The sequence below is a fragment of the Lontra canadensis genome, unplaced genomic scaffold, assembly GCF_010015895.1.
Source record: "Lontra canadensis isolate GAN:19392208 unplaced genomic scaffold, GSC_riverotter_1.0 scaffold28, whole genome shotgun sequence".
NCBI lineage: Eukaryota > Metazoa > Chordata > Mammalia > Carnivora > Mustelidae > Lontra > Lontra canadensis.
In genome coordinates, this window is record NW_022631022.1 from 2766948 (window position 1) to 2786841 (window position 19894).

At 43.3% G+C, this 19894-nt stretch overlaps 1 protein-coding gene across 4 annotated transcripts in view; it reads right to left on the bottom strand.

The window, feature by feature from the left end:
- Positions 1-1436: 1436 nt before the first annotated feature.
- The window catches only part of DIS3L (DIS3 like exosome 3'-5' exoribonuclease), a 33061-nt gene continuing 14603 nt past the window's right edge, over positions 1437-19894 (bottom strand). For 2 of the 4 annotated variants that reach the window (XM_032864644.1, XM_032864646.1), the window contains exons 5-17: positions 16797-16973; positions 15576-15654; positions 14489-14668; positions 12247-12416; positions 10997-11158; positions 9088-9335; positions 8428-8520; positions 6254-6787; positions 4311-4465; positions 4032-4210; positions 2752-2897; positions 1881-2055; positions 1437-1793 (exon numbers count right to left, since the gene is read on the bottom strand). In XM_032864644.1, coding sequence (XP_032720535.1) covers positions 1485-1793; positions 1881-2055; positions 2752-2897; positions 4032-4210; positions 4311-4465; positions 6254-6787; positions 8428-8520; positions 9088-9335; positions 10997-11158; positions 12247-12416; positions 14489-14668; positions 15576-15654; positions 16797-16973 — 2607 coding nt within the window. In that variant the 3' untranslated portion in view covers positions 1437-1484. Of the gene's footprint in view, positions 1794-1880; positions 2056-2751; positions 2898-4031; positions 4211-4310; positions 4466-6253; positions 6788-8427; positions 8521-9087; positions 9336-10996; positions 11159-12246; positions 12417-14488; positions 14669-15575; positions 15655-16796; positions 16974-19894 lie in introns of those variants that run through there. The other 2 variants (XM_032864645.1, XM_032864647.1) reach the window with 2 other exon arrangements.

Genomic DNA, 19894 nt, shown 5'->3' on the forward strand with positions numbered 1-19894 from the left:
TTCTGTATGTGTTTACATGTGTTTGGAGAAACTTAATACTTAAAAGGGTCACCTGAAAGGCAGCTGTATTGCCTGGCCTGCATCTGTCCATTCTAGGGGAGTTCAGATGCTCCTTGGTACCTTACCGACAAGTGGGAGAAACTTGCAAAGCATTATGGGGAACACAGAACACCTAGGAGGATCCACACAAGACTGGGAAGGACATGTTCAATAATGATACAGAAATGGAAATCCTAGGAAATATGAAAGACTTGGGAATGGCAAATACAAGCTTAGAAGTATTAGGGCCAGATGGTGAGAAGATCTCATTGGAGTTTTTCCTGCCTGAGTTTATCAGCCTGGTGGAGGAGTGAATTACAGATGAAGTGACACGTTAACAACTGAGTTTAAAGGTCTGTCTAGTTCATGGCAGATTCCGATGGGCAACAAGGAAAGGCAAAGCTAGTTTTTACAAACTAGGAGATGGGAAGGTTGCTTTTTTTCCTTAAAAGATTTCATTTTTTAAGGTAATCTCTAGACACACGTGGGGCTCAAACTTAAAACCCTGAGATCCAGAGTTGCATGTTTCACCAACCGAGCCAGCCAGGTGCCACAGGAAGGCTGCTCTGTGTGTGTGAGACTGGCACAGTGATGCTGCTGAAGTGGCTTTTATCTCTGAAGTGGGGATACGCAGGCTTCTTAATCCTGTCGAGTCTGCTGACTTCTGCTGGTGATGGAGGGTGACAAGGATGGTTGGGCTGAAAACCAGAAGTTAAGCACAAGAACATATGGGCTGGGGTGAGGGGGCCTCTGGCTGGCTGGGGACTGGCCTGGTGGAGGACTAAAAGTTTTTTTTCCAGCAGTGGGATACACTGGCAAAGTAACAAGTCTTCCACAAGGGCAAGGCCAATGCAGCTCCATCCAAGGAGTACTCAGAAAAATGAGAGGGTGGAAAGGGGAAGTTTGAGGAAACAGACCTTACCTCTGCCCTCCACCCCATTCCCTGTGCTTTATCCCCAACTGGTATGGGGACAGCAGGGGACGTTTGAGTCACATGAAATAGGAGTTTTAAAGTTGAGTAGGTGGACAGAACTAAGTCTTACCTGAAGACAACCTGAAAAGTTAATCTGAAAGCTGTCGGAGGGGCCTAGGATCCAAATGGCCCAGAGTAGCTGTTATTAGAAAAATTAAGTTATTTTGGAAGAATGGATTTGAGATAAGCTAATCAAAAATCAATTCTGGATTTATTAAAGAGACTGACAATCTGACTGTAGAGTCACCCATCATGATCTATCCACTTCTGAAAAATCAGTTTCCACAGGGACCTAACTGCTCTTTAATGAAGCTCTAATTAATGATGAGAAAATGTTCTGCGTCTTGGTGAACTATCGACTGAATCCCAAATGACTAGAACATTAGGTGACAAAGAACATTAGATGTTAATGTAAAAAAGAAGGTTGAAAGTGTTCACAAAACAGTTCTTTTAATGAAGCAAAAAGAATATTTCACATTCCATAACTGTTGGAAACATCCAGGAGAGCAAGGTCCCTTATCTCCTCCAGGAGTGTGTATAGGCTTCTTCCCTTTGTTTGACAGTATTTCTGATAATCTTCCTGAATGACGTTTACTTTGACTTCTTGGGCAAGCTGAGCCTCCTCCACAGATCTAGTTACTTCCTTCACTAAATCGCTCTTTAACAGGAGGGAGCTCTGCTGAAAAAGGTCTTTATCTGGTATCAGGTATGGTTTATTGCTTATTATTTCAAGCCTGACTGTATCAGAATGGCAACGGGAGGCCTGTACGGATATTCTCACCTATCACAGAGGAGAAAAGGCATGTTACCAAATCTCATTCTTCATACACGACATTGAAAGCAAGGCTTAATGTAAATATGGACTTACTGTTACATGGTCAAACAAATGGAACGTAACAGACTCCCCGCTTGTTGTGGTAGAGGTGATTTTGTTTTGAAATCGTTGAAGGGATCCTGGTTTCCATTCAGAACGGCTGTCTGAGCCACACGAGATCACCAAACCATCTTTATTTCTTAGATAAGCGGCACCTTTAATTCCAAACCTGAATCATTGCCAGAATAAAAATCCAGAGATAATGTATTCTCAGTATACAAATCTTGTACCCTCAATCTAGAATGCTAGTTTTTATTCTAGATTAAAACCAACTTTTCCTCTCACCTCCAAATATTTCACTGAGCAGGTGGAAAACTATTTTGCTAAATAAGGAAGTAAAATCCTTTCTTAACACTAATACAGATGTACTAGATGCTAATCTCCTTTTATAATTTTTTTTTTAAGTAGGAGCCCAACATAGGGCCTGAACGCAGGACCCTAAGATCACAACCTGAGCTGGGATCGAGTCGGATGCTTAACTGACTGAGCCATCCAGGTGCCCCTCCTTTTATACTTTTATAGTGCATTATTCTCTTACAGTACGTACATCTGTACCTACAAATAGTTGTTATATTTTAACAAGTTACATCTGACACAGACTTTGTGTTCTACACTAATTTAACTGTAATTTCTTTTTTTTTTTTAAGATCTTATTTGATAGAGACCATGAGCACAGCGGGGGTAACGGCACAGGGAGAGGGACAAGCACACTCCTGGCTGAGTAGGAAGCCCAACTCGGGGCTCGATCCCAGGACCCTGAGATCATGACACAAACTGAAGGCAGATATTTAAACCCACTGAGCCAGCCAGGTGCCTCTATTATAACTATGATTTCTTAACAACTATTATGTTAGATGTAACATACCTTGGTATAAATACGAGTACGCCATTTGTTCTAATTGAATATATAACCCCATCAGATATGCAACGCGCCTCATTCTCTGGGTCTTTGTCTTTAAAATACATGCACTGGAAGAGCTCCGTGGATTGCTTCTGAGAATGCTGGGCTGCCTGGAAGAAGCAGCACAACCCAAAGCAGGCTAAAACACCAGGACATCCCCAGGGGAAACGCAGAATTCATACTCACACAGAAACGAGGTCTTTAAAAAGGCTGGACTTACTAAAGTATTATTAAGTATTAATACAAATATTCTTCCCTATCATGAATTCAATCAGTTTTGTGGGAACCTAACCATCCAACAAACATTGCCTAAAAATGTCCTTTAGAAAATTAATTCTTTAAGAAAATAACATGTGACTTAGACTCTGTTTACAGTTCATTCAGGTAAAGGAAAGTATCTGAATCCATGCCTCCCCTTCATTTTGTCTGTCCTACCACAATCGTGCTGGTGCCAAGTATAAATTAGTACTGCTATCCCGGAGGGCAATTTGGTCATATGCACCGAAGATTTACTTGTGCACACCTTCTGAGTCAGCAATCCGGGCAACTGTCTGAGAAGTCGGTAAGGTGTATATACAAGGAGGGATGTCAACTGGATTGCCCAGGACAACAGCGCTGCCCAACAGAATCTGGGCAGAACGGAACACTAGCCTACATGGCTAGTGACTATAATACTGCATAGCAGTGAACTAGAATACAAGGAACAAAAATTGTATTAAATACTGAGGTAGTTTCCAATTTTTCTGTATCACCAAATGCTCTCTTCTGTGTTGTACAATATTGTAGCCATTAGCCAACAACAGGAAATAAAATACAAAGCAGCTTCTAAAAGAAACCTGTCATTACTCTGAGGTGGTATTGTCAGTAACAGATGTATCAAGTGCAAAAGATTTCAGAGAGCAGGTATGCTACCCTATTTGTCATAAATAAAAATCACGGTCTGGAATAGTGAATAATGGCTATCTTGGGGTGGGGAGATGATGCGTGGTCTTTTACAGTCCTGTTTTGGGAAAAACATCTGACCTATTGTCAAATCTCCTAAACCCACATTAAGTGACTTTGTAACATCTGTAAATATTGAGAGCAACACAAAAGACATTACAATTTTTCACCTTATTTCCTAGGGTAGAATAATGCTAGGATTTTATGTGCTAGACTATATGGCCCTTCATTCCATCACAAAATAAAGCTGATACTCTCTAAGCAAAAGAGACGATGGAAGAGAATTTAAAATCCCTTCTTACTCGGTTTCTGTTGTTGATATGTCTGCATAATTCCTCAAGATCTTTGTTGCTGAGCAAATTGTCCTTAATTTCCATTTTCTTATCTTTTGAAATGGCTGCCATCAGCAATCGGTGTACTACGATATCTGAGTATCTTCTTATCGGAGACGTAAAGTGAGTATATTTATCTAATGCAAGGCCTTCAAAAAGAAACCAAAAGATGGAAATCAACGACAACAAAAATACTTTTTAAATGACCTGCTCAAGGTTATGGCCACACAAAAGAATGCTATCATTCACCATAATGATGGAATTCTTCCTCCGCACACGACCCAGTAGAGAAATACAGTGCATTAGACATGGCCTGTGTGGCCATGGATCGCAGCAATCTGTTTACGATGGGATCGTTGGGGTCATTCGCATTATCCAGAGAATCAGCCAGTGTTTTATTGGACCTGACAAAAAAACCCGAAAGACCTTTATTTAGTCCCTAGCAACAATGTACAAGTCAATACTCTAAGGGCAATCTTTCATTCTGAAGAAATTTTATTTTGGATACGTTTTAGATGCAACGCTTTTCAACTACAGAAATCTAGTCTGCTTTTAAGGTTGAAACTAAGAAAGTGTATAATTTTAAATAATATTTCCAAAGTAGTTAAGAACCATGTACTGATACCTATGTGGTTAGGTTAATGCCCAGCACATAGTAGGTGTCAAATACTTTTGTGGAACTGAATTCCTAATACACTTAATGTGAAACATCCCTTACAGATCAAAGAATGGACTTTTTGAAAATTAAGAATTACTGAGCCAGGGACACCTAGGTGGCTCAGTGGCTTAAAGCCTCTGATTTCAGCTCAGGTCATGATCCCAGGGTCCTGGGATTGAGCCCCACATTGGGTTCTCTGCTTGGCAGGGAGCCTGCTTCCTCCTCTCTCTCTGCCTGCCTCTCTGCCTACTTGTGATCTCCGTCAAATAAATGAAGAAAATCTTAAAAAAAAAAGAAAAAGAATTACTGAGCCAGAGGGACTTAAAAAACAGAACTAAACCAAACCTGAGGTGCAGTCCCTTTTTTTTTTTTTTTTAAGAGAAAGGGACAGGGAATATTGCTTATTTACTCAAATAATCTTTAAAACCCAGAAATAAAGAATATTAAAAATGAAACTAACGGGTGCCCGGGTGGCTCAGTCGTTAAGTGTCTGCCTTCAGCTCAGGTCATGATCCCAGGGTCCTGGGATCAAGCCCTGCATCAGGTTCCCTGCTCGGTGGGGAGCCTGCTTCTCCCTCTCCCACTCCCTCTGCTTGTATTCTCTTTCTCACTGTGTCTCTATCAAATAAATAAATAAAATCTTTTTTTTTTTTTAAAGATTTTATTTATTTATTTGACAGAGAGAGATCACAGGTAGACGGGGGGGAGGGGGAAGCAGGCTCCCCGCTGAGCAGAGAGCCCGATGCGGGGCTCGATCCCAGGACGCTGGGATCACGACCTGAGCCAAAAGCAGAGGCTTTTAACCCACTGAGCCACCCAGGTGCCCCAATAAATAAAATCTTTAAAAAAAAAAAAAAAAGTCACATTGCTCTACTGAGCCAACCCCTGTACAGCATTTTCTTTTTTTTAAAGATTTTTTTTTTAAATTTATTTATTTGACAGACAGAGATCACAAGTAGGCAGAGAGGCAGGCAGAGAGAGAGGAGGAAGCAGGCTCCCCGCTGAGCAGAGAGCCTGATGCGGGGCTCGATCCCAGGACCCTGGGATCATGACCTGAGCCGAAGGCAGAGGCTTCAACCCACTGAGCCACCCAGGCGCCCCTGTACAGCATTTTCAATAGGGAAAATCTTTTCTTCTGGAGGAGGGGCAGATAAAAATGTCTCATTCTATGAAGGGATGGTATACATTTATCTTTGGTGTGGTATTTTAGGATGTTGCCTCAAAGATAAGTTGCATTTTTACAGCACTGAAATAAACAGGATTACTTCTTGGTATTTGCCAAAGGGGTCTATGAAATTACACCAGGAGTAACGGGTCCCTTACTTCTGCATCACAAATTGTAGTGGATCAAAATTATGCCTAAATAAACTTCTTTTAATTTTAATCTCTATACCTACATTGTAGTAAATGAAGAGAGCCAAGAAGTTTTCTATTTTTGGTCAAAGATCTGGCTGTCCCATTTTAGGAACTACTATAAGATAAATAAGTGTACAGCACTCCCTCCATTCCTCTGCCCCCTCAAGAGAGGAGTTACCGTGTATCTATGAAGAAGCCTTTTGCTTTAGCACATTCTCGCAGTTCAGAAAAAAACTCCTGCTGTGGAGGAGGGTGTTGGCGCAACAAGGCCTGATGAGGGAAACTCTCCCAGATCTTCTTGGCTACCCAGTGGTTGGCCAAGATCATGCATTCAGCCACCGTCTCGTGGACTTCCAGGGGCTGCCTGGGGATGAGGTCATGGATGTTCTTTTTTTCATCCAGCTGAACACGAATCTCTACCCCCTCTAATTCCAGGGCTCCGCAATGGTCTCGCTTAGCCCGGATGTGGCGTGCTATTTCAGTCAACTTTCCAATGGCCCACACCAACTCCTCTAGCTTGGCTTGTCTGCTCTTCTCATCCAAGTCTCTGAATTCTGGAATATCATCAACAATGTGGAAGTTTCCGTCCAGCAGTTCCTGGGCTGCTTCATAAAACAGTTTGTATGCTGATCGAATAATGGTTCTGCCGTACCACACTGTCTTAATTTCATAGGAGGTTTTATCCAATTCCCATATGACACTTACGGCATACCTATAAAACCAGTAACACTGACATCATTATTCAATTCTTCCATTTTTGAAGCACGTAGAATAGACCCTAAATGTAACTTAAAAGAAATGATAATGCTACAGGTTTTTGGACCAATGTCTCAATTCAAACACTCCACTATTAACTCAAAAATTATTTAAAATTAAAACAACAAAGTTAGTCTAGGTTCTGCTGAGCTCTGAGCAAATCTGAAACGAGTTCACATGTAATGTTACAATGTTCTCCATTTTGATTAGACTAGGGTACACTGAGAGAGTCAAGTCTGGTAGGCTTGCTAGTAAAGAAGAAAGCCTTTCAAATCCTACAGAATAACAATGAACTATCATATCACTCTCAATGGAGGGTTAATTAGCAAAAAAAGTTAACTTAATAAAGACCCACTTTACCATCACTCTGTTTAAAAACACATGCAACATTTGCACCTCATATAAAAACAAAGAGCTAATTTTCCTAATATGTAAAGAATTCTAACAAATCAATAACAAACAGATGGAGAGCACAAAAAGAAAGGAACGGAACCTGAAAGAGTTCCTTTTATAGAAACAGAAAAGAATACATACATACATGAGTGTTAAATATACACAATAATGTTTAACCTTATTCATAATAGGAAAAGTGCAAATTAAAACCACCTAAGTAAGATACCATTTTCATCTCAAATTGGCAAAGATAAAAAAAAAAAAATACAACATATTGTGTTGGTAAGGCTGTTGGGGAACAAGCATTCTCATACATCAGTGGTGGGAATATAACTCGTGTAATCTTTATGGAGGGCAATCTGATTACATCTATCTAAACACAAATGCATTTACCCTTTGACACAGAAATGCCACTTCTAGGAATTTATCTGTCAGTTATACTCTACTTTTAAAAATATGAAATGACTTATGTTCCATGTAATTTAGTACAGTTTTGTTTGTAATAGCCAAAGACTGAGAACAATCCAAATTTCCATAGACAAGCAACTGTTACTAATACGGAATGATCGACAAGCTACACTGTTAAGAGAAATAAAAAGCAAGCAGCTGAACAGCATCCATACATATAAGTCACAATCTGTGTATGAGAGAGAGACCACATGTCTACATTTGTGTGTATATGCACTATATCCAGAAAAATACATAAAAACTTGGTACTGAGGGAAAGTGACAGGAGGGGAGCGTTTCATGAAATATCTTTTGGAACCTATAAATTTTGGACTATATGGTTTTATTATGTATTCAAAGACAGATATAAATGTTAACTACCACAAATAAAAGACTCCCTAAGTTCATGGTCCTCATACAAAACAGCCTCAGCCAGGGAATATATATGCACAAAGTCATCCACGTTTGTTCCTAGCCTTTAGCTGAGTTTTAAAAAGCCAACAACAGGGGGAGAAGCAGCCCCACACCTAGACATACAGAAAAGACGACAGGAAGGGCAGGGAAGTCTAGAGAAATAAAACCGCCTACAAATGAGTGGCGCTCTAGAGGGCACAGGGGAAAAACGGAGGTAGGGAACAGGGGGCAGAGCGTATTCAAAAGAAGAGAAGAAAGAGACCAGAAGCAAAGTACTGGGCAGCACAGAAGAGCCAAGACAAGCCCTGATGATTGAAGAAAAAAAATCATGAACAAACTCACCTATCAACGCCTCCCAGAAGGGAGCACAGATCAGCGCTGAGGATGGAGGGCAGCATGTCATAGCGACGGTCCGCTAAATAGTAAGTGATGGCCCTGTGAACGACACATACATGGGTGTGTGACCTTCAGCTGGCCGCAGGGGCCGTGGGGAGGGAAACCGCCAAGTCCGCAGTGCAAATCCCCCAAGGCTGTTGTTTTTTCATAAAGCGCAGCAGACTGGGTAATGGAGCTATTCCCACATTCCCACTTTTCTAAGGGAGACTGCCTTGGGCTGAATATTTTTCCACTGATATAGAAAAGAAAGAAAAAGTGACATGAATCTTAGCTAAGAAAAATTAGAGTGTAATGAGCCGGTATTTATAGGAAAGAGTATCCATCCAGGAAAAATTTAACTCATTGCAATTTGGAAGGAAAGTGGGTTTGAAAAGGTTCTGTTGAAAAAAAAAAAAAAAAAAAAAGGAAAGGTAAATTGATCAAGGAACTATTTCTCTATAGGGAAAGAGGAAGTGGACCTCCATTTTTTCCCTTTTTTTCTAGAAGGGATTTGCAGAATTGCACAAAACTGGGAAATCTTTGGTTTGAGACTCTGAAAATAGGGAGTTATGAACTAGGTGAGGGTCCCAAATATGAACTCACACCGCTGGTCTCAAAATGCATTACCTTGTCCTAGCTTCGATGTCGATGTAAGAATTTGGTGGCACAAAGTGCGTTACGTCTGCAATGTGGACCCCAAGTTCCAAGTTGCCGTTAGCTAAGGTTCTGACTGAGAGCGTGTCGTCCACATCTTCACAGCCTTTTGGGTCAATGCTGAACACGAGATGGGTTTCCCTCAAGTCTTTCCGTTCTCGTTCCTCTTCTGGACTCACCTTCCAGGGATTTTCTGGTGTGTTGACTGGCATTTCACACATCTGTATGATGACAGTCAGATATTCACCAATTCTCGCACCACAAGCTTCCTATGAAACTCTGCTCTGGAACATTCTCACTGCAGTCTCACAGAAATCCCATTCATTCCCTGTTACCTTTTGCAATTAACCCATTTACTTCTTTTGATTGATAATTATTTATTAGGTGCCTAATGTGTGTCAGGAACTGTGCTAGGCTCTGGAAAGGTCAGGAGCCAATAGGAAAGATACAGTCCCCTGTCTTTGAGGATGCTTACAGTCTGCCCGCTTCCAGCAGCTTCTTTAGTTATGCAGGCCAGAACAAGGATGAATGGTGGCTTAGAAAGAGTGCAACCTCTTGCCCACTTTCAAATGATCCACTTTTTAAATGCAGTGGAGCTTTTAATTCAAGTCAAGCTCTGAAAAAAAACCTCAACATGTCCCAAGTACTAAAAGCCTGTTCCTTAAAGATAATTTAAGTAGGACCAATCTAGGGCACTTTCTCTCTATTATTACCTGTTTAGGCCATCAATTTGCAGTTAAGTAGGCTACGCGGAAAGAGAAAATTCTAGTCCTATGAAGTCTACCCCATGCTTTATTTTATTCTAACATTTTCACTAAGAGCTGTCAAAACAAGTCAACAAATAATTTCCAGAAACTAATGTTAAGCATAAAAATTTAATAATGTAAAATATCCTAAAATATTTTACTATTATAGCTCCTGTTCTGTCAAAGACTATAATGAAAATAAGAACACCCATACGTTCTTGATGGCAATGCAAACTGGTCCAATTTTTCTGGAGAATAATCTGCCGATACAAATAAAAGCCACTTAAATTTTTTATGCCCTTTGACTTGGTAATCTTACTTTAAGGATTATATCCCAAGAAAAATGATGTAAAAGAAAAAAAAAGCAATATTTAGAAAAATGTCTGAAGTGGCATTTCTTCTACTACTGAAAAATTAAACAGCCCCATGCCCAAAAACTAAGGAAGACTTAAGCAGAGTACACTGATATGCGATAATTTGCCATTAACTAGGAAGACACAGCTGTATCAATACACAGAAATAGTCGGAAGTGAAAGAAGCAGAACAGAAAATAGCACAGGCACACTATGGATCTAGTTATGCAAGAATGATAAACAAGATCTACGAGGATTGTAAAAGATCATAAAGTGATGAACATAGCTAATGTTTTAGGTTTATTGAATGTGTGTTTTCTGCAAAGGTTACAAAAACTGTTTCGTGAGCATGACTTGGTGACCCGCAGGTCAGAGATGTATGGGATCCCAGAAGCTACTCCCCGTGGCTCTGTGCAGGCCTGTGGGTGAGTGATTAGGATGGGGAGTGGAACCCAGTAGGGTCTGTAACCAGGCACCTTTGCAGCTGGGGACGATGAATGTATAGTGACAATAAGCCACTGACATACCATTTTTAAGCACAGTTGGAAAATGTAAAAATTTGAGAGCTGTGAGGCTCTGGGAAACTATGCACTTGAAGCTGACTTCAGTCTGGTCCACACACAGAACAGAGAGGAGTGAGCTGCTTCCATTATCTGTGACTTTCGTGAGTGGTAACTCAGTACAGAGATTTTTCTTCTTAACAATGAAACAAACAATAAACAAATGCAAAAAGAAACTGTACAGAAGTCTTTCACCAGACCAAAGGACTCCGGGAAACCAGACCTGAGCTTCGGAGAAAGGGACAACCGAAATGCTGTTTTCCACCAGGATGGTCGCGATTTCCCCTTCCAGGTCCCCGATTCTGCCTAAAACACGCACAAAATGTCCATTTGGGTACAGGGATGTCGACTCCCAGGAATCGATGCGCACAATCACCCGGAAGTCCTGCGCAAAAAGAGAAAAGAAACCCCACCAGCCCAGCTCCAGGAATTAAGTGGGTCAGTCAAAGGCACCAGACACACAAGATACACAGCGTCAAGCTCCAAAGAGAGTGGCCGACTGAACAGTGGGCTTTGCTTTTTGTTTTGGTTCTTGCTGTTTTACTAAACTGCCAGATGGTTATGAAGTACTCAGCCCAAGGCTTTGGAAGGAGGCAATACCCTTCTACATCCAATAAGGAGGCTGCAAACATCTGTTAAAGAAAGCCAACTGCGACACATTCTAGTTAATATTTGCAACACAAAAGAAAACCCCATGGTGCATAGTACAAATTCCGTTTCAAAACAAAAATCTTCAATTTTGCCAGCGTGGGAGTTACTTTCTACTCTGTCTGAAGTGACTTTCTAAGTTTCATGGGCATCTTTCGGTGGGGAGGGAGGGGTCAGTGTGAACTGAACCCCACCGCCCCCAAGTTCCAGCAAACCAGCGAGGGCTGCAAGAAGCCTCCGACAGCCCACAGAAGGCCTCCAGGGATGCGAAGGGTGCACCAAGACCCAGTTACTGGCTGGGGACGTCCGGCTACGAGGTCTCATTTACAAACTGCAGAACATCAGGCAAATGAAACTGGGCCATGCCTGTGCTTTTTGCCACAGTAAAGGTTAATTTCTAACTTCCTTGTTTATATCTTCCCTCCAGTGCTATATTCCTTTATAGATAATCAATTTGGTCAAGTACCACTAGATCATCCCTACAGGGAAGAGAGATCGTATTTCTGTATCGCTGGCTGGAAGAAACCTTGTTAGTGTTGGCAAAGCATATCTATTGAAAGTTTCTGTGTTGGACAGCCAGATAATGTATGGACTCTGTAGCTGTCCTACACGGCTCTTTCTAGGACAGTTTCTCTCTGGCTTTCATTTATTAACCAAGGACTGCTGAACAGATGGATCTATATATTTAGAATTTTTAAAAAACAGGATCTCGAAATGCCAGATGCCATCAGTAATTCATCCCTTCTTATGCAAAGGCACTAACTGTGTTTCCTGGTGGAGTGGGAAGGCCGGCAAAGACAGGAGGAGAAGTACAATGGCAGCTACCTGTAGCGCTTCCGTTTGCTGAGTGCTGATGCGGATTTTGGGAATTCTGTTATCCCAAGGTGTAACTAGGATTTTCTGAGCATTTTTGCCCTGAGACTGGACCTCTTCTTTGGATGGAAATGTCACCACGTAATCCCGCCAGTTCTTCTGAAGGATGCCCACCACTTTGCCTTTGGGAAAAAACAAAACAAAACAAGGCCTTCGATGGTGAGATGTTACCTCTCTGGATGCGGACTCGTTCAGCAGTGAGGAAGGAAAACAGGAAACACAACGTTCCGTTTGTCTCAAGCACATCCACGCGAGTTGAGAGATGCTTAAACATTCACCTTCCTGGCGTTTTTACTGTTAAGATGGCTAATTTTTTGAAAAACAGATCTTTTTTTTTTTAATAACATCATCAATTTGCCCTTTCTGTTGTGGGATCTGATGTGACACTTAGCATCCATTAGTCCCACTTTCCACTTTCTCTTTTGCCCTTCCCTTATCAATCTCAGGGTGAGGGTGTCAGGAAAAGCCAGTGATTTTTATTTATTTATTTTTTAACTTATGCCCTCTCTTGTGCATTTTCACTGTCTTGCATTTTCCCACCAGCCAAGATCATTTGGGCCAACACTGCATACAGTGAAGTCTGCACAAATTGTTAACTCTCATATACAACACTCCCCAGCATCACTGACTGAGGTCAAGAAAAAACAAACTTCAATAGTTAAAAGTGCTACCTATTAACTATTTAAGTATTGATTGACTCATTAAGCCCCTACCAGGTATGAGCCCTGTTCTAGGTGCAGGAAATGTAGCAGCATCAGAACAAAATCCTTGATTTTCCAGAGTGGATGTTCTAGTCTGGGTGTCCGTAGGGGTGGGAAACAGACAATAAAAAGTAAATACAGGAAAGGTAGCGATGTTTGCTAAGGAAGATACAAAACAGGATGCGGTGACCAAGAGTGACAAAGGGTCAGCAATGGCAGCTATTTTAAGGGAAGTGACAATCTGAGCAGAGTTGAAGTGAGGGAGGTTGGCGAGAGGAGGTTTGGGGAAATCCCGTTTTCAGTGGTGCAGAAGTCAAGATGGTCAATGTGGCAAGAGCAGTGATGATGAGGACAGTGACAGAAGGCAGCCCAAGCCAGTGGGACCCTGCAGGCCATGGTAAAGACTTTGGATTTTATTCTGAGAGAAACAGGAAGCAGTTACTGGAGAGCTTTGAGCAGAGACATGACAGGACCCAAAGCCCTTTAAAGGGACTCCTGTGGCTGGCTCCCATGTGGAGAAGAGGCCATTGGGAGCAAGGGAGGGAGCAGGGAAACCAGTGAGGGGGAGACTGGGTGACCACATCAAGGGGTTCTAGAAGACCCTATCAGGAGAGATCCAGCAAAGCGTGGGAGCCGCCACATTCAGTCCACATGGGACTCCCTTATGAGTGAGAAAAATGTGGAGGGTTATCCCTGGGCCTTTGGGTTGGCCACGCGTAGAACGAACCTGCCATTTATTGAGAGGGGGAAGACTTGGGGAGGAGCAGGTTTGGGGTTAGAAATCAGGAGTTTATTATCAGGCGTGTTAAGTAGGAGGTACCCATTGGACATTCCAGGGAAGATGCCAAACAGACAACTGAGGAGACGACACCAGAGGCCGAGCAGGGGTTCTGGGTTGGAGAAGCAGAGCAGGAGGAGTAGAGGACATTCAGCGAGCCGCCCAGGCACATCCCAGAGGTCCGCAAGATGGAGAAGCTCTAGCAAAGGGACCGAGAAGGAGCACCCAGCAGGGAAGGCAAAGCACCTAAAGCCAAAGATGACACAGCAATCTGTTGGCCAAATGCTGCCAAGGGTTACAGTGCCCGGGGCTGTAGGCAGTGAGGTCACTGGCGCCCTTGACAAGAGGTCAAGGGTTTCTGGGTGGTGGGGACACCTGAATGTAGCGGCTTCAGGAGACAATGAGTAGAGAGAACACAGTGGTAGTGGTCTCCCTGAGTCTTGCCACACACTGAAGCAGAGGAAAGGGCAGCAGCTGGATGGGATGAGGGACTTGAGAGGATTTTGAATTTTGTTCTATTCTAGGATGGGAAAAATGATGACTTATTTGGATGCTGAGGAGAATAACATCAATCAGCAGAGATGGGGAAATGGGTAATGGAGGAAAAGAAACGACAGCAAACCTTAATAACTGTGGTATTTCTAGATCGTTCGAGAGAGAACAAACAAACGTCCTACGGAATACCAGAAACCAAGAGGCCTGCCGGCGGGCTCACCTGTGGGCATGGGCTCACTCGGGGGGTCTCCCAAGGCCTTGTCATCACTGTCATTCTCACATAGGGCAGCCGTTCTTCCTTTCCATTCATTTTTAGGCAGGAGTTCCACAACTACCACATCTCCATGAATCGAGCGATTTCGAGCCTTCATTCCATGGACAAGGATGTCACTGACTAAACCTGTGTTTGGGCAGGCACACAGAGACCCCATAAAGCTGCGGGGGCATGCCACATGCAACACACTGGCCCTGCAGAGAAAAGCTTCCTCCTTCAAAGGGGAGGCCAAACTTTGTCCCACAGGTTAGGAATGAAGAAACACAGCCAACATGTCCTCTTACGCCACGTGCTTTTAGAAGGGCTTCCTCTGCCCATCTCTATGGCAGGTGACCATTCCCTGCACAAGCCTATGGAAGCCCACGCTGGAATTTTGTCAGGCCTACAGGGGCCATGCAGCCAGGGAGTGGCGAGCAGCCCAATGAACCACAGGCCCCACCTGACTCCTGAGCAGCAGCCAGCGGGAGAAGTTCTCCTTCTCCTCCCATCCAGCCATGTCCCCTCGACTTTCAGGGTGTTTGTACCCTGCCATTGAAGACCAGGACCTATATGCTATTATGATACAGCTCATTTACACATTTTCATTTTCATCACTTTTAAGATTATTCCAGTTAGGCCGCACTGGGCAGTGTCTTGAAATCACAGTGACACTGCCTCCACAGCACATCCAGTGTCCGCCTGCTCGCCAGGTGTGAGAACTCAGGCAAGCTACTTTGTTTCTCTCTATTACACTTTCCTCCCAGTAACCTTGTGGATCCTCAGGAAGAAAAGGGGCCAGACAATGATGGTATCTACTTTCAGTGCTTAGAACTGTGCCTGATGTAAAGTGGGTACTCAATAAAATTTAGCTCTTCTCATTTTTACAAATTGATTGCAATAAAATCAGAAACTAGGGATAAAACAGGAGGCGGGGGGGGGGGGGGGGGAAATCTGACCGGCATTTTCAATGCAACAGTTTCAGCTTTGTTTTCTTCACTGTGTAATACCAGAATAGAGATGAAGTACGGAAATTTAAGTAAGGCTTATACTGAACCTGAATCTTTACAGCTGGCTCCTTGAAGTCGAACGAAAGCTTCTATTTGTGCCCTGTGTTTGTTGACATTCAGGACTCCCTAAAATCATAATAAAAATCAATTGAAAAAATTTTTTTCTGCCCACTTTGCCTCCAAAGGTACAGTTTGCAAAAAGTGTGTGAAAATATCCCCAAAATATTCTTTTAAGGTCTGGGATCCCTTCCTTTAGGAGAAGTATTCATCAGTAATGTTTCTTTTCTCCAGAGAACATACCATCATTTTGAAGTATTCTTGGCTACACCAGGTGTTGAAAGTGCCAGGATCTATCTTACCTAAGTGATGAGTGGTCTTTAAAAAATTTTCTTCCTCAAACATCCTCCCTGGAATGCTGTAAACTTTACTACCCAGATGGAAGCATTAGCTGCTCTAGATACGCTCATTTAAAATACCCACCTAGGACGCCTAGGTGGCTTAGGCAGTTAAGCGTCTGACTCCCGATTTCCTGCTGGGTGTGGAGCCTCCTTACAATTCTCTCTCACGCTCTTCCTCTGCCTGCCCCTGCCCCACCCCCACGCTCTCTTAAAAAAAAAAAATAATAATAATAATTAAAATGCCCACGCTTTAGAGAAGGACTTCAGCGTGTTCTCAAACTTTGGACTACGTAAAAACTGAGCTGCTTGTCCAAAATGTCAGATTCACAATGTAACAGTTCTGTATCTTGATAGCGGCGGCAGTTACACAAATCTGCTGATGTAATCGAACTGCGCACGCACACATGTCAAACTGTCAAAATCTGAATAGTAATTTTACCCGATTTCTTCTCAAGATAGCTTGACAGCTTCCAGGTTCAGGGTTCTGGGTCCTGGAGGACTACAAAAGACTCCCTGAAAGGGGCAGGAGAATTGCAAAGGAGCAAAGAAGCCAAACTTCACCATTTTGTCAGATCTCCATACCTTGATTCAAAAACATCTTCTCTTTACAGAGACGTGGAGGCATTTACTAGGCTAATTGTGTGGCGCTCAATATCCAACCCGATTAAGATGAGAGAGTAGCACCAGACCAGACAACAAGGTGTCCACAGGAAGAACGACTCCCCAATCATCTTAGGACATGGACAGTCCTGGCTTACTCATGCCCATCTCGTTTATGGCCTTTGAAATTAAAGGCCCGTGACAGGCCAGTAAAGCAGAGAAGAAAACATGCCGGCTGGGCCAACGCCCTCGCTGCATGACGGCCCTCACCTGGATGTAGCGTCCAGATTTAATGCCGGCTTCTAACACTTCCAGGGGAAGATGTTCTGTGTATTCCTTCCCGTGGCTCTCCTGACTCTCGTTCTCTCTTTCCCGTCGAGACTGAAGGATAGAGTCATAGAGCTCGTGGGCGGCCTTTAAGTCGGGCCAAAAATTGTCCAGGTAATTCTGCATTTAATAAAGGCACAAGAGAAGCATGGTCAGAAGATAATGGTGCTGGGCTGCCTGGGTGGCTCAGTGGGTTAAAGCCTCTGCATTCAGCTCAGGTCATGATCTCAGGGTCCTGGGATCAAGTCCCACATCGGGCTCTCTGCTAGGCAAGGAGCCTGCTTCCTCCTCTCTCTCTCTCTCTCTCTCTCTACTTGTGATCTCTGTCAAATAAATAAAATCTTAAAAAAAAAAAAAAAGATAATGGTGCTGCCTTCCAGCAGGATCACAGAAAGTCTTGCACAGGGAACTGCGGGCGTGCGGGCTGGAGGGGGTGTTCGGTGAGCACTGCCTCCCCGAGCCTCACATTCCTGGAGATTTCTACCACCTCACTAATCCCCGAAGGGGGCCAAATTACCCCAATGAGGACCTTCCTACCATGGAATGCTTACTTTGCACTTCCGAATCACCTCCCCCCGCCCCCAGCGCACACACACGCACGCACGCACGCACAACTGTCCTTCCTTTCTTCCCATGCGTCTCACTGCTGCAGACAATGGCCTGCAATGAGAGGACAGCTCTTCTGTGTGCACTCTCCTGTTTTTTGTTTTTATTTTTTTCATCTTGAAATGTCTGAATTTCTAAGAAACTTAAATAAGCAAGTAAAAATAGAAAGGAGGGAAGTGTCTGTGGAAACGTTTCCCACCCCCCCCCACCCACTGGCTATGTCAAATAAGCAGAGAGGGGCAAAGTAAAGGCTTTCTATTCTTCTCAGGCCTTCTCCTAAGCTCCCAGAGTCTTGGTGACCATCGACAGATGTGATAACATTCCTCGGGTAGTCGTTGCTATTAGTTGTGATGACCTGGAACGAAATGTTATCTTTGAAACAAGCAGCCAGGGTCCCCTCCATGCAGACTTACTGAGTGTTACTGCACCTCTCGGTGTAATGTCTGTAAGAGAGACCCTTGATCAAACACCCAGCACCACCCACAAGAGGATGGTGTGTTGAGGCCAGCTGTGCTATGCCTGGAGTACACTCCCCCAAACGGCTGGCTCTCACTGAATAACATCAGTTTTACGGGTGTTTTTTAACTCAACTTTAAGGTAGAGTCTTCTAAGGTAGAGTCTAGCACATTCTCTTTCCTCAAATTGGAAAGAAAGCACATTATAGGGGTGCCTGGGTGGCTCAGTCTGCTCAGTGTCTGCCTTCAGCTCAGGTCATGATCCCAGGGTCCTGAGATCGAGTCCCACATCAGGCTCCTTGCTCAGAGGGGAGCCTGCTTCTCCTTCTGCCTGCCTCTGATCATGATCTGTCTCATGATCTGTCTCTCTCTCTCTCAAATAAATAGGTAAAATCCTAAAAAAAAAAAAATAAAAAAAAAAAAGAAGAAAAAAAGAAAACACATTATCCTTCTTGTCAACACTGGCATTTTTCCCACTGACTGCAGGGTCCTATTCAAATAATTTCCTTTCTTTCCCAAGTCCTTTGAGAAGTTGTACCTGTGCTAAGTCAGTACCCTGATTCCATGGTCGCTTAACACCACCAAGCCTTTGCCACTATAAACCACCTCTCTGTGAGGATTTATTGTCTTCACTCTTCCCAGCTAACTTCAAGTCCCCAAAGGAAATCCTGGCTTTCCTTCTCATCTGAACTCCACAAGTACCTCTTTTTTTCCTGTCATCATTTGCCTCTATGAAGCCCTTGGTCACACAGTTTGCTTAGGAGATGCTAGACCCAAGAAAACAGTACTCTTGGACTGGACTACAAAGAAAAGTAATTTTAACAAAAAGTAGAAAAATGTAATTTTAGTCAACTGTCCTCTGCAGGAACAAGACATGATGTATTGCAACAGAAAAAACAAGTGACACTGCCATTAATATCCAGCGCCCCCGGAATTCTCTGGCATGCCAGAACACTTTTTTATAGCAGGGCCAAGAAAATTCTATTGGCAAATCTTTAGCAGTACATGCACCTGGGAACTCTTATAGAATCTACAATTCAAAATCCAACTTGACTTTCTGTAAACTGACAGGGGTAATGGAGGGCCTCATTCGAGGTTCTGAATCAAAAACCGATACCAACCACAGGAACTTGATGCCTACTGGGCAGAACACGAGACCAGTAACCTAATGGGAGATTAACAGCCATCCCACTTTCCCAAAGGGTCCCTCCAAACCAGGAGAACTGTGTTGCTGATACAGCCCAAGAAACGGTCACCAATAATGCTACTTCTGTCTATGATCTGGATACCAAGCTGATATGACAGCTTTGCTAACCCCTTCCTCTATCTCTACTAACCCCAATGCACAGTCCTAAGTGGGGAAGAGCAAGGAACAGCAGAAAAACAAGGCTGGCCTATACAACTATGCGGCATGGGTACTCAGAAAAACAGAGCAGGGTGGGTAAGGGAGTCAGAGTGCTGGGGTTCTAATCCCAGCTCCACCACTCACTACCTGTGTGACTTTGCGCGAGCTGCTTAGCCTTTCTGTGCTTCAGTTTCCTCATCAATTAAATATGGACAGTAACATCTAACTCACGGGGCTGTTGCAAGAATTAAATGAAACAATACACTTAGAACGGTGCCTGGCATAGATGAATGCTGGCTATTACTATTAGGTGGAACCATGTAAAACTGCCATTTTGTAGGTCAAGAACAAGAGAATCCTGGAAATTTTATAAGATCCAACCTATTCTCACCATCATCATTCCTAATACTGTTACTGTTATAACTACGCACGAGTTCACGGTCAACAGGGGGCTTTCAGGGCTGACGTCTTAGATGTCGTGGATCCTACAGTCACAGGGAGTCTGCCTAAATTTGCTGACTTCAAGATTGCTTACTTGGAGAGAAACAAAGACAGGAACTCCTTGGCCGCAGTCTTCCTTCATTCTTCTATTCCCCTTTTCAGTATTGCCACTGGGATCGAGAGCATGATGGGTA